At 53.3% G+C, this 16,286-nt stretch overlaps 1 protein-coding gene across 1 annotated transcript in view; it reads left to right on the top strand.

The window, feature by feature from the left end:
* LOC144951704 (cyclic nucleotide-gated channel beta-3-like) overlaps positions 1 to 8,065 on the top strand; it is a 32,104-nt gene extending 24,039 nt beyond the window's left edge. The window contains exons 11-20 of the mRNA XM_078882013.1: positions 7 to 71; positions 1,390 to 1,512; positions 2,362 to 2,503; positions 3,279 to 3,438; positions 3,666 to 3,763; positions 4,130 to 4,213; positions 5,194 to 5,312; positions 6,255 to 6,401; positions 6,723 to 6,909; positions 7,577 to 8,065. Of these exons, the coding sequence (XP_078738139.1) occupies positions 7 to 71; positions 1,390 to 1,512; positions 2,362 to 2,503; positions 3,279 to 3,438; positions 3,666 to 3,763; positions 4,130 to 4,213; positions 5,194 to 5,312; positions 6,255 to 6,401; positions 6,723 to 6,909; positions 7,577 to 7,843 (1,392 nt within the window). The 3' untranslated portion in view covers positions 7,844 to 8,065. The remainder of the gene's footprint in view (positions 1 to 6; positions 72 to 1,389; positions 1,513 to 2,361; positions 2,504 to 3,278; positions 3,439 to 3,665; positions 3,764 to 4,129; positions 4,214 to 5,193; positions 5,313 to 6,254; positions 6,402 to 6,722; positions 6,910 to 7,576) is intronic.
* The last annotated feature ends 8,221 nt before the right edge of the window (positions 8,066 to 16,286 follow it).

The raw sequence follows: 16,286 nt of genomic DNA on the forward strand, positions 1-16,286 counted from the left end.
TTGCAGTACAAGACGTTTTTTGAGTTCAACGACAGACTGGAAGCCATCCTCACGAAAGCGTTCATCTACCGGTGAGGCACGAGCCCCTTTCGGATTTATAATTCGAAGTTGAAATCAACTCGTAACGCCCCTCTGCCACGAGCAGCAGCAGCAGCAGCAGCCACGCGGTGGCGAGGAGCCGGCGCTACCGACGATTGGCCAAGCTCTGCGGTCCTCCGTATATCCAGATGCTTTCAGCCGATCCACGAGTTTTGACGCGTGCGGGGTGGAAACCGAAGTGCCCATAGGGTGGAACCCACGCGTACGTGCGAGGGGGAAACACTCTATTCCCCCGTGCAGGTGGCACAGGTGGAGTCCACATTTGCTGCAACATCCGTGTGGGTGATGCCTCCACAGTTGCTGGATCGCAGGCAGTCACGTGCAGCAGCGAAGCCACCGCCGCCCCGGCTAAATCGGGAGCGTTCCTTTTCACTCGGAATCTCCGATTACTGGCTACAGTGCTCGTGACGACGGCACCCACATTTCGAATGATCCCCATGCGCTTCTTCTTTAACGTCCACTGAGAGGCTGACGGCTAACGCGCACACACGCAATGCGGCATTATCCAGGGCAGCCCGCCGGATTAGAACCGGGAACCCCTCGCTGGGACGTGGTGCAGGTTGGTCTGGAACCGCAGTGTCCCACTTGGCGTGCAGATGACAGAGAGGATTGCTTCCTCTGTTGCTTCTGTCGCTGTTGTTGCTGTTGCTGCTGTTGTTGCTGCCGTTGCTGCTGCTGTGACTGCTATTGCTGTTGTTGCTGCTGCTGTCGCTGCTGTTGTTGCTGCTGTTGCTGCTGCTGTGACTGCTATTGCTGTTGTTGCTGCTGTTGTTGTTGCTGCTGTTGCTGCTGATGTTGCTGTTGCTGTGGCTGCTGTTGCTGTTGTTGTTGCTACTGGTGCTGCTATTGTTGCTGCTGTTGTTATTGCTGTTGCTGCTACTGTTGCTGTTGTTGCTGCTGTTGTTATTGCTGTTGCTATTGCTGCTGCTGTTATTGCTGTTGCTGCTGCTGTTGTTATTGCTGTTGTTGCTCTTGTTATTGCTGTTGCTGCTGCTGTTGTTGTTGTTGCTGCTATTGTTGTTGTTACTACTGCTGCTGCTACTGGTGCGTCTTCTGTTGCTGCTGTTGCTGTTGCTGCTGCTGCTGTTGTTGTTGTTGCTGCTGCTTTGACTGCTATTGCTGTTGTTGTTGTTGCTGCTGCTGTTGTTGCTGCTGTTGCTGCTGCTGCTGTTGCTGCTATTGCTGTTGTTGCTACTGCTGCTGCTATTGGTGCATCTTCTGTTGCTGCTGTTGTTGCTGTTGTTGTTGTTGCTGCTTTGGCTGCTATTGCTGCTGCCTTGCCCTTCACAGCGTGATCCGCACCACCGGCTACCTGCTCTACAGCCTCCACCTCAACGCGTGTCTCTACTACTGGGCCTCCGACTACGAGGGGATCGGCTCCACCAAGTGGGTCTACAACGGCCTCGGCAACCAGTGAGCCCTCCACCACAGAGACAAAGCCCCCCCCCAACCCCCCGTGTAGCCTCCCCACACTTTGCTGCTCGCAAAGCGGCACCTATGAAGACGCGCGAGGGGTTGGAGGGGGCCTGCACCGCGCCCCCGGCCGTCTTTGGGCTCTTCCCGGTTGTGCGACGATTTACACACCGCACCATTTCTGTGCGCACGTTGACCCCTCTTTCGCTTCAGCACGGTCGCCAAGCCGTGCTGATCGGAGGTGCCAGCACGGGCAGCACTCGAAACACAAAAGGCAGCTCTAAAGAAATGGGTTTTCAACCTGGTCAGAAATTCGTTTTCAATCAGGTACTCGTTTGAGGCTGAGTCGACCTAGGGGAGGCCCAGGACCAGTTCAGATAAATCGTCACTGGTGTTGGTGGGCCGTGACACACATACAGAGAGACACACATACATAGAGACACACATACAAAGATAGAGACACACATACAGAGAGATACACTAACGACAAGCCACGGTAGTGCGACTGTGGGCACGCAACCCAAACCGTGGACCGTGCAGTGAACCCACAGAGAGACGCGGAGACACTCCAGAGACTCGCGGAGACGCCCAGAGGCACGCAGAGGAGACGAGTCGATTCTCCTCCGACGTCGCCCACATTCGGCGACGATCGCCGGTTAAACGCCTCCCCAAGCGGGCAACATCGGGGCACGGCGTCCCCTATTCCCGCCGCGGTTGTGCGGCCGGGGCAAGCCCCAAGCCCCTCGCCCACCCGCTCGCTCGCTTGCAATCGCTCTCTCGTTCTCTCTCGCGCTCCCCCTTGAACACCCACCTCTCCGGCGGGCTCGTATCGTCCCCCCCCCCCTGCAGTTACATCCGCTGTTACTTCTGGGCCATCAAGACGCTGATCACGATCGGCGGTCTGCCCGACCCAGAGAACCTCTTCGAAATCGCCTTCCAGGGGTGCAACTATTTCACGGGCGTGTTCGCCTTCTCCGTGCTCATCGGCCAGGTAAGCCATCGCCTGTTGCCATCGCAAATTGTGCTCGGTCGATCGGGCCGTGGCGAGATGTCGACGAGCCGCGTGGCAGGCGACCCTCGGTCTCCCGCCCGGCGGCCCGTTCTCCCGCTCGCCCGCTCGCTCGCCCTGTGACGGTGTACGTACGTTGGACTTATTCGGCACCACCGCACGTTGGACTTTGGCGGCTAATCGGAGGTGGCGGTGGGAAGGACGACAAACCCAACGCGAAAAGCGGTTCGAAAGGAATGAGTTTCGTCGATCTAGATGGTGATTTCACAAAGTGCCATAGCTCCCAGTCGCTTTTTAATATTGGAAGGAAGAGCGTTCCAGACGGCCGCAGAAGCGCATCTGACAAGCATGAACACATGAGACAAAAAAATGTAATCGAAGTCTCTCTGTGCTAGAGAGCACATGTATGTACGTCTAGGCGTGTGGGTTGTTTGACCATACTTCGCCGTGCATGCATGCTGAACTTCTTTCGCACCGTACGTAGCCAACCACGCTAATCGGTGGTAGCGACGGCAAAGATGACGAACTACACGCCAAAAGCAGTTCGAAATGAATGAGTTCGTCCAAAGTAGATGATGATTTAGAAGTGCACAACTCCACTGGCTTCCTAATATCGTAAGCAAGAGCGTTCCAGACTGCCGCAAAAGTGCGTCTGAGAGCACCGCGCGATGGGTTTACGCCCCTCTGCGAGGTCGGGGCGAGGGGTGCGTGCTTCAGGGGCTGAAGCCGGTTTGTCGGCGTCGTCCGTCCGGCACAGATGCGCGACGTGATCGGAGCGGCCACGGCGTCGAAGACGCGGTACCGCGACTGCGTGGACAGCACGGTGGCGTACATGAACGCCAACCGCATCCCCAAGTACGTGCAGAACCGCGTGCGCACCTGGTACCAGTACACGTGGCAAGCCCTCGGCATGCTGGGTGAGTACGCACCGCCACCCACCCACATAGCCACGTCCACTGCTGACAAACACATTTCATCAGAGCTTCTGTCTGTGTCTAAGTTTTGGTGTCGTTCACCCCGCACGCTCCGGCTCGCACGGTTGGCTACGTGGGGCGCGAATGAGGTTCGACGCCGCGCTCGTTGACGGCACGTGCCCCTAAGCAAGGGCTGTTTAAGGCGACTCGTGGCACGTGTGCCTCCGCAGACGAGTCGGAGCTGCTCGATCAGATGCCGGCGAAAATGAGGCTCGACATCGCCGTGGACGTCAACTACCAAATCATCACCAACGTGCAGCTCTTCAAGGTGACGCGTGGCTCATGACACAGTTGGGGGGGGGGGGGGCGGGGGGGGGGCGGGGGGGGGCGGGGGGGGGGGCGCGTGGAGTGGAGAGCGGCAGTGTAGCGGTCGGGTTCGATTCCCGCTCACGGCCGACACCGGCGACGATTACCTGGGCCTCCCCTAGGCCGACTCGGCCTCAAATGAGTACCCGGCGCGGTGTGTAAACATCGCCACTGGGGAGACAAAGGCGGCCGGGCGTGGCGCTGGACACCGCATCCCCCTCGTGTGCCGTGCCGACTTTCACAGAGTGCCGCTCGCTAAACGGCACTTGCCCCGACGGTCTGTTGGTGCTACACACCGAGGGGATCTTTGCCTTTATGCACCCTGCAGGGTTGTGACAAGCAGCTGCTACAGGACATGCTGGTGCGGCTCAGGTCTGTGGTCTACCTGCCCGGGGATTACGTCTGCAAGAAGGTGAGGGCGCAGACGTCGGCTGAAACGCGCCTGCCGTATTCACATGGAGGACCCATAGATGCGCATCGAGACCCATGTATTCAGAGAGATCCATAGACTCGTCCAGGTATCCGTAGGCACGCATAGAGACCCATAGATCTCAGATAGAGGCCGATGGATGCGCATGGAAATGCTTAGATTCACATAGAGACCCATACTGGGTAAACCGTATGGGTTGGCAGGTATGGAGAGAGAGATAGAGAGACAGAGGGAGAGAGAGATTTCTATAGAGATAGAGACATTCTAGATTTGAAGCTTTCGTGACTGCAAGGATTCATACTCTTAGGTTTTTTCGGTAAAGTCACGTGGGTTAAAAATTAATAAATATTGAAAAATTATAATAAAAATAATAGAAATAATCATAGAAATAAAATAATAAATCACGACGTTTCGGAGGCAACACAAGTCTCCGTCGTCAGGTGGGACCGTCACAGCTAGATTTACTGTATTTACTGTATCACTTGATACAGTAAATCTAGCTGTGACGGTCCCACCTGATGACGGAGACTTGTGTTGGCTCCGAAACGTCGTGATTTATCATTTTATTTCTATGATTATTTCTATAATTTTATTATTAATTAATTATATTCATTTACTTATTTTTGCCTACGTGACTTTACCGAAACAACCTAAGAGTAGAGATAGATACATCCCTGTCAACCCCTTATCAGTGCCCTTCCTTATTACAGACCAATTTAAGACCTTATTGGTCACCCCTTATAAATCTCAACGTTCATCCTACAAAGTCCCATCACAAAGGAGAAACACAAACAAATAGACAATTTATTTTTTATTGCCCGTATTGAAACGGCTGTACGCCGTATGGAACTGAAAACTCAATTTCCCTGCACAAGAACACGGGGCAAGCCGTGCGAGTTGACACGTGGGCCACCTACACGGGGCTTGACCTTCATGTTTGCATTATTATTTTTATTGCAAAGGGAGAGATCGGGAAGGAGATGTACATCATCAAGTCCGGAGAGGTGCAGGTGTTGGGCGGTCCGAACGGCATGACAGTGTTCGTGACGCTGAAAGCCGGCGCTGTCTTCGGGGAGATCAGGTGAGCGTTGATCGCAACGCGGTGCCGCTCACCACCAACGACTCCCGTCAATCAAACGCCTCTCTGTCTGTGTCCCCCTGTTCTGCGTGGGTTTCCTTCGGCTTCTGCGATTTTGTCCTCCCATAGATAAAAACAACAACAAAAACCCCCATCCAATGTAATTGGTATTGGCCGCAAAAAGCCCCATCCAAATGCCGATATTGTACACTGAAAATTACTCAATTTGGGTCGCCACGGTGGCTAGGTGATGTTAACTACCTCGCCTGGTATGCAGCAGGGCACGGGTTCAATCCCGGCCCTGACGCCTGCTGTATATTTGGAGTTTGCGTGTCTCTCTCATCATCATCATCTTCACAGTGACTAGGAGATGTTAATTACCTCGCCCGGTATGCAGGAGGCCGTGGGTTCGATCCCGACCCTGACGATGCCTGCTGTTGTATATTTGAAGTTTGCGTGCCTCTCTCTCTCCGTGGTCACGCGGATTTTTCTCCGGGTCCTCCGGTTTTTCCCTCCACGTGCGTTTAGAGTATTCGGCTGCTCTAAATTCCCACGTGGTGATGATGACGATGATGATGACGATAAGCAACTTCGTTGAGCTGTCGTTTGTGATGGCCAGGTCGCTTCTGAAAAAAGAGCAACACACACCTGGTGAAATAAAACTCGTTTTTTGTTTTGGATGACGACTACCGTCGATCGAACGCGAAGTGTTTTGCGTGTGCGAGAGTGAGTGATTGATCGGGCGAGCGATTGATCGGGCGAGCGAATTAGCAGCCTAGTGAATGAGCACGCGAGTTGGTGGATCAGTCCATGAACGAGTCGGCACGCTGCACGACCGATCCGTCGGGCGCGCAGCCGGTTCGAGCGAGCGAGGGTTAACCGTCGGTCCGCACCCCCCCACCCCAACCACCCCCCACCCCCCCACTGGCACCCCCCTCCCCGCAGCCTGCTGTCGGTGGGCGGCGGCAACCGTCGCACCGCCAACGTGGTAGCGCACGGCTTTGCCAACCTCTTCATCCTCAACAAGGCGGACCTCAACGAGATCCTGGTGCACTACCCCGAGTCGCAGCGCCTCCTCCGCAAGAAGGCCAAGTGAGTGCCGCCATCCCTCCCACCGCCCTTCCCCACACCCTGGAACACAAAGACAGAGATCCCCACCCATATAGCCTCATCTCCGCTCGTTCGCCACGCACAACCGTCGGTCGGCGTGCTGTGAGGACGCCGCGTCGCCCACGCGCGCCTCTGCTCGCCCACTCACTGGCACGGCTCGGCTTCCGCAGTGGAACAAACAGCGCCTCCCGCTAGCGGCCCCCGGCGCCGGGCTCGGTTTTCCGCCGGTGGGAAGAAAAGAGGCGTCGGAAAATTCGCGACCGCGCCCCCCCCCCCCCACGCGCGTCTCTCCTCCGCTCGCAGGAAGCTGATGTCGAGCAACAAGGAGAAGAAGGCGCCGCCTCCGAGGAAGCCGCACACGAGGCCCATTCTGCAGGCCAAGCAGGAGACGCCCAAGATCATCCGCACCATCCTGTTGGCCGCGAGGAAGTCCGGCCTCAGGGGCACCTTTGAAAGGCTGCGTAGCCACGTGAACAAGCCCAGCACGCAGGTAACCCGCGCGGGGAAGGTGAATAGGTGAGCGGAGAGTGGGTGGGTGGGTGGGTGAGTGAGTGCATGGGTGGGTGGGTGGGTGAGTGAGTGCATGGGTGGGTGGGTGAGTGAGTGCATGGGTGTGTGGGTGAGTGAGTGAGTGCGTGGGTGGGTGGGTGAGTGCATGGGTGTGTGGGTGGGTGAGTGCATGGGTGGGTGAGTGAGTGCATGGGTGGGTGGGTTTGTGCGCATGTTGAACTTTTTTCGCACCGTGCGTTAGCCAACTGTGGTGGAAGGACAACGAAACACAAAAAGCGGTTTGAAAGAAATGAGTTTTCAGCGGAGATTTAAAAGTGCATAGCTCCAGCGGCTTTCTTGTCTGGGTGTGTGGGTGGGTGGATACGTTGAACTTCTTTTGCTCCGTACATATCCCACCCTGCTAGTCGGAGGTGCGGGGGAAGGAGCAGCCAACTGAACACGAAAGGCAGCTCTCAAGAAATGAGTTTGCAAGCTCGATGTCTTGAGGTTACGCTCGCCGCTCGCTCGCGACGGCGCCGCGAGGCGCGTCAACGTCGCTTTGCTGATCCCCCGTGGTCATCGAACACCCGCACGGACAAAACCGCACGGTGCGTGCACGTTCATGGTTTTTTCTCTCCCTCTTGTCATTTCACCCCCCCCCCCCACAGGCCCCCACCCTCCCGCCGTCCCTGCTCCCAACCCCGGTCGCGTCTCCTGCCCCGTCCCGGGCCCCCTCACCCCCGGACTCCCCGCCTCCTGACGCGAGCCCCCGCGAGCCCCCGCGAGCCGGCCGTTCTGTGGAGGAGGAGGAGGACGAGGAGCTGTCGGAGTGGTCGGATAATTCCACGTCGAGGCCGGTGGTGCACAGGCCCGCGGAGGAGGCCGCCCCGACGAAGGACGGCAATGACCCTGGTGGCCACGGTGGGAGAGGTTAAGCGCTGCCGTGTGGAGGCTGTGGTGCTGGAACTGTCCGGGGCTGAGCTCCGGAAAATTATATTGTCGTCTGGCGAAGAGGAATGAAGCCCGGAATCACCACCATAATCTTCATCATTGTCATTATCACAACCTCAGAATTATCGTCATCATAACCACCGCCACCACCGCCACCACCATCATCTTCATCATCACCACCACCACCGTCATTTTCACATTTTTACCACCACTATCATTATCATCATCACCACCATCATCATCATTGTCATTATCACAACCTCAGAATTATCGTCATCATAACCACCGCCACCACCACCACCACTGTCATTTTCACACTTTTACCACCACCATCATTATCATTATCACCACCACCATCATCACCAGGGAACGATGGCCACCTGGTTGAGATGAGTGACGCAACTCTCTTCCGGCTCAACTGCGACCATCTCTATGCATCGCCTAAAACTCTATTCATAACAATGACCATATTCCGAGCCCCATCACTAACCCTATCACAACCCCTAATGCTATACCAACCCATAACCATAACATTAACCATATCCCTACATTAAACACTATCCCTACCCCAAACACTATCCCTACACCTAATATTATTCCTACCCATACAACTAGCCCTATCCTAACCCCCTTACGTTACACATTCCCATATTTAACCCTATCCTTTTCATAAACCCCGTGCCTAACCTTACCCCCACATCTAACCATCGCAAACCCCATCCCTAACGATAGCCATATTCCGACTCCCAACCCTATCCCTCCCACTTCACGCCTATCGCGTCACTCACCCCATAAACCCTGTAGCACAATCGCAATGTTGTTCCGAACAATCGCTCTCGTTTACCCAGCGAAGCCTCGCCGAGTCTCGCGGGTGGCGGAGGGGCTCACGACACAATATTTGGCCGGATAATTACGTGGGCTAAACCCCAACAAACCCACCCCCCCCCAAGATTTGCGAGCCATCATACTGCCTGCAGAAACCTGCTGCACGGTAACATTTGAGGATGTGGGTCATGGAGCCTGTATGCACTGACTGCCTTGCGAATCAATCAGAATATTGACTTATTACTGGAGGAATCCGATCAGCTATGAAGCTCTTATTTCACAGATGTCCAGTAATAGGGCACGGGGTCAGAACGTTATAACAACAACACAATAGGATAAGAGTGCAACGTATAGGGAAGGTAAACAAATCCCCTATGAAAAAATATACAAATACAACTAAACTATTTTTATCCTACCAGGTAAAATCCGCTGAGCAATTAGCTTATTCTTCTTGGTTCTTTCGGTAAAGTCACGTAGAAGGGAAATAATAAAATAATACAAATGAAACGTAATAAAATACAATTCTCACGACGTTTCGGCCACAACTCAAGCAGCCGTCCTCAGGTGAAGAACAGGTCTGTCGGAAAGACAGCGTCTGAATGAACAAACAGCGTCTGAATGAACTCGTTCTTCACCTGAGGACGGCTGCTTGCGTTGTGGCCGAAACGTCGTGAGAATTGTATTTTATTAAGTTTTATTTTTTATTATTTTATTATTTCCCTTCTACGTGACTTTACCAAAAGAACCAAGAAGATGAATCCCTGCAGTCACGAAAGCTTTAAATCGAAAAAAAAATTCGCTTATTGTTTCTAGAAGCGACCTGGCCACAAGCGATAGCTCAACGAAGTGGCTGATCACGTGGAAATTTGTAGAGGCCAAATACTGTAAACGCGTGGTGTTTGATTATAAATGTGGAGGGAGAGACCGGAGAGAAAAACACCCACGCGACCACGGAGAGAGAGAACATGCAAACTCCAAATATGCTGCAGGTGTCAGGGTCGATATCGAACCCACGAACTCTTTCTGTCGTAACCTTCCGACCTGCCCATACTGGGCATCTGTGAAAAAGAGCTTCATGGCTCATCGGATTCCTCCTGCAGCCTAAATAAACATTCCGAATCCAATAACCTTCGGCTCAGCGATACAACTCTTGAGCACTTAATGTGCTTTGACAGGAGCTGATGGTTGGTTTACCCGCAGATCGACACGAGTGCGCACGTGTAACCGTTACAGCCAATATGACTATATATATATACTTGAACACAATAAACCCATCTGGAGTGCTGTCCGTCGTCGCGAAGCGTCGCTCGTTCCCGTCGTGCGACCGCGAGCCCTGAGAGGTGGAAACTCGCCGACCCAACGTTGAGCCGAGATCTTCTCGCTGCCGTACGAAGACCTACTGTCAGGTGACCAGGTGACCCCCACCGCCCTGAGCGCAGGCCACGAGGCCTCTGTGACGTTTGTGACGACGACGACGACGTTGGCCTCCACAGTGGCCATCACCATCGATGGCGCCGCCACCACCGCCACCATCGATGATGACGGTGGTGGTGGTGGGGAGCGGTCGGTGTAGCGGTTGGCGCCACGCTGCGCTACGAACCCGGGGACCCGAGTTGAATTCCCGCTTACGGCCAACGCCGGTGACGATTATTTTAACCGGTCCTGGGCCGTCCCCTAGGTCGACTCAGCCTCAAACGAGTACCTGGTACGGTGTGTTAACATCGCCACTCGGGAGACGAGGGCTCCCGGGCGTGCGTGGTGCTGGCCACCCACCCCCTCGTGGGTGCTCGCTAACAGCACTTGCTCCAACAGTCTGTGAAGGCTGCACGGGGGATCTTTGCCTTTAGTGTCCAGGGCTCTGATGCGATCGGACCGAAGCGTCCGCCCGGGCGACGAATCTAACCGAGGTGCTGCTCTTTGTGAGGAGCACGAGTGTCGTCACTGGCACTGCTGCCCTCGGGGCCTGCTCGAGTTAAGATCACGTGGCTCTGAGCCGGCTCACATGAGGTCGGCGACAGACCTGAGCCGAGCCGTGCCCGACAAATCCCCACTCCTCCGTAATAATCCACTGTCCACTCTTCCCCCCACCGCTCCTCCCCCCCCCCCCCCCCCCCATGACATTACACGGTGCCACTCTTTAGAAGTACCGGGGATCTCGAACGCTCGTCAACGAAGAGCTCAACCAGTGCGTTTTCTATTCCATCTACGTGAAGTTAGAATCGACACGGCGATGTTTGAGAGACATCGGCCGGGCGCGGGTGCGTGCATTCAGAATGAAATGTGGTAATCCCTCGTTATTCACGAACTTGGCTGTCAACGACTTTGGCCATCCACGAATCGCTGGAACTCTACACGACTACTGGATCGAGAGAGAGAGAGACGGAAAGAGAAAAGCGATGAGAGAGAAAGTGATGAGAGAAAGCGACGAGAGATAAAGCGATGCGATTCACTATTTACGTATTTATTGGAGGTAATTTATTTTGTTTAATGTTTTCGTACAGCCAATATCATTATCCGAGAAAAGTGCTATTCAAGGGCATCTCTCGGAACGTATCCTTCATCGCGAATAACGAGGGAACGCTGAACAGCAGCAGCAAGCAGCAGCAAGAAGCCCATCTCCGTGAGCCCTCCGTTGAGGTACCCTCTTTTCTGTCATTTCCTTTCGGCCGCTCTTACGGTAATTCTTGGTCCTTCATATCTTGCGCTGGCGGAAAGAAGAAAAACAAGCCACGTCACGTGCGAAATTAGCAAAATTATTATTCATGGTGCCGTTGTGTGCCAATCCACTTGAGCCATTTGCCAGTGTCATTTTTCAGCATTGGAATGCTGATTTGGCCTATACCAGTTTACATTGCGTGTGTGTTCGTTTTTTTATGGGGAGCGGTAGTGTAGCAGTTAGCGCACTGCACTACAAACCTGGAGACCCGAGTTCGATTCGCGCTCACGGCCAACACCAGTGACGATTATCTGAACCGGTCCTGGGCCTCCCCGAGTTCGACTCAGCCTCAAATGTGTACCTGGTGTGCTGTGTAAACATCGCCACTAGGGAGACAAAGACAGCCGGTTGTGGTGTTGCTGTTAGCGAGTAGCACCTTCAGAGGTGCTGTTAGCGAGTAGCACCTTCAGAGGTGCTACTCGCTAACAGCACTTGCCCCAACTGTCTGCTAAGGCTACATGGGGGATCTTTGTCTGGAGTAGAAGCTGGAGGAAGCCCATGCAGAACGGGGGGGGGGATAAAGTTCAAGTTAATTTATTAGGTATAGCCCTGTCAGCCATTCGGCTCTTGAATCGGGTGCAACCGCAACAAACAAAAAACAAAAACATGAACAAGAAAACATCTTAAAGTGACTATGTGCAAACAGAAAATCCAAGAAAAGACAGCAAAATATTGCAGAAAAAAATCACCGTACACCAACACTGTGCAAATATCCCAGTGGGATGCAAGTCAAACAACAACAACAACAACCACATCAGGGAATCTGAATGGGACGCCGTTCAGGAATCGACGGACGTACCGCCATCGCAGACTTAAAATCCGACCATCAAATGATGTTCTTCATCAGGGTGTCAACATAAACCATCGTCACGCGAACTCCGGTCATCCTCGTAGCAGCAGCAGCAGCTTCTGGCTGCTGGCCGTCGAACAAAGACGGTGGCCTCCACATCGTCACGTGACGCTTTCAGATGCGCTGCTGTTACGGCAGTCTGGAATGCTCTTCCTTCCGATATTGGGAAGCCACTGGAGCTATACAGTTTTGAATGATCTGAAATCATTTATTTAGAACTGCTTTAACGTTTAGTTTGTCGTCCTTACCCTTATAGACTCACACAGGCACCCATAGACTCATAGATACCCACAGACTCACACAGAGACCCATAGACTCACATAGAGACCCACAGACTCACACAGAGACCCATAGACTCACACAGAGACCCGCATATTCACACAAAGACCCACAGACTCACATAGAGACCCACAGACTCACACAGAGACCCACATACTCACACACGCACCCACAGACTCATAGAGACCCACAGACTCACACAGAGACCCATAGACTCACATAGAGACCCACAGACTCACACAAAGACCCATAGACTCACACAGAGACCCACATATTCACACAAAGACCCACAGACTCACATAGAGACCCAGAGACTCACACAGAGACCCACAGACTCACACACGCACCCACAGACTCATAGAGACCCACAGACTCACACAGAGACCCATAGACTCACATAGAGACCCACAGACTCACACAGAGACCCACAGACTCACACACGCACCCACAGACTCATAGAGACCCACAGACTCACACAGAAATCCACAGACTCACACAGAGACCCACAGAATCATAGAGAGCCACAGACTCACACAGAGACCCATAGACTCACATAGAGACCCACAGACTCACACAGAGACCTACAGACTCACACAGAGACCCACAGACTCACACAGAGACCCACAGACTCACATAGAGACCCACAGACTCACACACAGAGACCCACAGACTCACACAGAGACCCATCGACTCACACAGAGATGCGCAGACTCACGGAGATTAAAAACTAGATTTAAAAGTATTTTTTTAATAACTGCTTCATGCGTTTAGTGTGTTGTCCTTCCCCATGCTCCTACAACTAACACGTTCGGCTACGTACGGTGCGAAAGAAATTCTACATACATACATAGACTCACCGTACAGAGACTCATTGACTCATCGCACAGAGACGCATTGACTCATCGCACAGAGACCCATAGACTAATCACACAGAAACCTCCGATTAGCGAGGTTGGCTACTTACGCTGTGAAAAAAGTTCAACATGCTGTACATACAACAACCGTCATTCGCCACTAAGTGGCGGTGACGTCATCACGACGACGCTTGTGCCAGGCCATGTGCACCTTGAAGCCACATGAAGTGTCGAACGCTCGCTGGCAGGAGGTCACGGGGCAGACCCAGCAGGTGCCACGGGTCGACTGACTGAGATGACCGAGACGACTGGCTGATGCACCACCTGTGCCCCCTACCGTACATACGTACACACACACGCACACGCGTACCCAGTCCCCTTCTTGCCGTGTGGCGCGAGTCTTATCAGTGCGCTGCCGCCTAGAATGTTCCCATTATCCCTCTCCATCATCATCCTCTGGCATGCGCGCCCTCATCGTCAACGGAGCACTGACCGTGGCACTTACCGCGTGCACAGCACCACGACCACGCCACTCAGGGCGATGAGGGCAAAGACCGTCAGGCTCAGGTACACCGAGATTTTCATCTTTTGCTCAAATGTTGAGAACACTACAAAGAAGGGGTGGGGTGGGGGGAAATCACTCGTCAATATTACTGCTACTAAAACTACTCTCATCTATTTTATTTTATTTTAGCAGTTAAGGCCCACTGAGCCATACAGCTCTCTTCCACAAATGATAGCTCAACGAAGTGTGTGTGTGTGTATGTATGTTGAACTTCTTTCGCACCGTACGTAGCCAACTGTGCTAACCGGAGGTGCGGGGGAAGGACAACAAACTAAGGTAGCTCAGTGAGCCTTACCTGGAAAGTTCAAACACAGGACATTCAGACTCTGTCTTCTCGACAGACCCGCTCTCCACCTGAGGACGGCTGCTTGCGTTGCGGCCGAAACGTCGTGAGAATTATTTTATTATGTTTTATTTTTATTATTTTATTATTTCCATTCTACGTGACTTTACCGAAAGAACCAACACAATGAGTTCAAAGATAGTTTAGTTTTATTTGAATATTTTTTTTAGTCATTTGTTCACCTTTCCTATACTTTGCACTCCTATCGTGTTTTTGTATTGTGTTGTTGTTGTTGTAACGTTCCGACCCCGTGCCCCTACTGGGCATCTGTGACCGAAAAAAAAGAGCTTTATAGCTCATCGGATTTCTCCTGAAGTATAAATACAGATTCTGGTTCTGGGTGTGACAGGCGTGAGTCACATCCACTACCGTTGAGGGATTTCTTGTAACAGTAGACGCTGACCGATTTGTCTTTGTCGAAGCAGCAGTGAACCTTGTGGCACTCGTCCATCGGCAGATTGTAGCCACACTCCGCGCGATCGTCCACGTCCTCGTTGGGAAGGCATTCTGAAGGAGGAGGAAGAAGGAGCCAGAAAGGAGGAGGGAGAAAGGAAGAAGAAGAGGATGCCCCCAAATAATTACTCGACTCGTGTCACAGAGCAGCATACCTCTTGGTTCTTTTGCTGCGGTTGTCCCACCTGATGACGGACGCTTGTGTTGCGCCCCGAAACGTCGTGATTTAATTTATTTTATTTTAAACCTGCGTGACTTTACCGAAAGAACCAAAGAGTATGGATTCCCTGCAGTCACGAACACTTCAAATCTAGTAGAGCAGCACACATTGCTACCTGCGTGTGACTGGCATGCTAATGGCCACTATTTCAGGCCAAGGTGCTCAGTCACCTCTCGTGCCGCACAGGGACAGCTGCCACTAGGGGTGGTTGGTGGTGGTGGGTGTCCCTTTACATTGACGCTGTGAGACGAGGTCCGATGTGAAGTCGCCTGTTGCGTGTTAAATACTCCGCATTGTTAAAAGCGAATCATCACCGTTACCTTGGTGGGCAATGTAAGTGGGCTGCGTCGTGGGTAGTGACTGCGTCGTGGGTAGTGACTATGTCGTGGGTAGTGACTGTGTCGTGGGTAGTGACTGGAAGTCGTACGGATGACCGACACGGCTCGGACCAGCTGCATGAGGAGTCCCGCAGTGACCCGGGTCGTGTTGTAGAGCGACCTCACAGCCATTGCCCCAGGGACACGCAGCTGACAGACAGAGAGAGAGGGGCGTCATCGTCAGAGATTCACACAAATTGTAATCATCATCATCATCATCGCAGAAAGGGCTAATCATGAGAGATTCACACAGATTGTAATCATCATCATCATCATCGCAGAGAGGGCTAATCATGAGAGATTCACACAGATTGTAATCATCGCAGAGCGATAGGCATAATCATCAGAGTTTCACACCGATTATAATCATCATCATGATCGCAGAGAGAACGACTCAGAGAGAGAAAGAGAGCGAGGACGACTCAGAGAGAGAGGACGACTCAGAGAGAGAGGACGACTCAGAGAGGAGGACGAGGAACCTCAGATGAGCTTTTGAACGCAGTCGCCACGCTGCGAGTAGCCGGCGCTACCCAACAATTGCAACACCCCAAGCTCTGCCGTCCTCTACATATGAAAGTGTTATCGTCCAATTAACGAGTGTTCACACACGTGGGAGAACACCGGAGCACCCGATGAAAACCCACGCGTGAGAGGGAGGGGGGGGGGGTGAGGGCGCAACGCTCTATCCCGTACAGGTGCAACATGTGCAGTCCCCCCCTCCCCCTATCCTGGCAGAGCCTGGTGCTACCCCCGACGCTCACGGCAAGGGAGTGTGGAACAGATGGAGATTGATCCCCACTTTGCTGTACTGCTGCCTCCTGGCACGGCGAAAGGTACAGCTCCTCCTCGACCGCCCCCCCCCCCGCGCTCCCTCCCCCCCCCCCCGACGGGAAGCGAGTGCCATCCCATCTGTGTGTGATCCACCAACCCTGGCACCAACATCGT

This window comes from Lampetra fluviatilis, chromosome 63 (assembly GCF_964198595.1).
Source record: "Lampetra fluviatilis chromosome 63, kcLamFluv1.1, whole genome shotgun sequence".
Taxonomy (NCBI): domain Eukaryota; kingdom Metazoa; phylum Chordata; class Hyperoartia; order Petromyzontiformes; family Petromyzontidae; genus Lampetra; species Lampetra fluviatilis.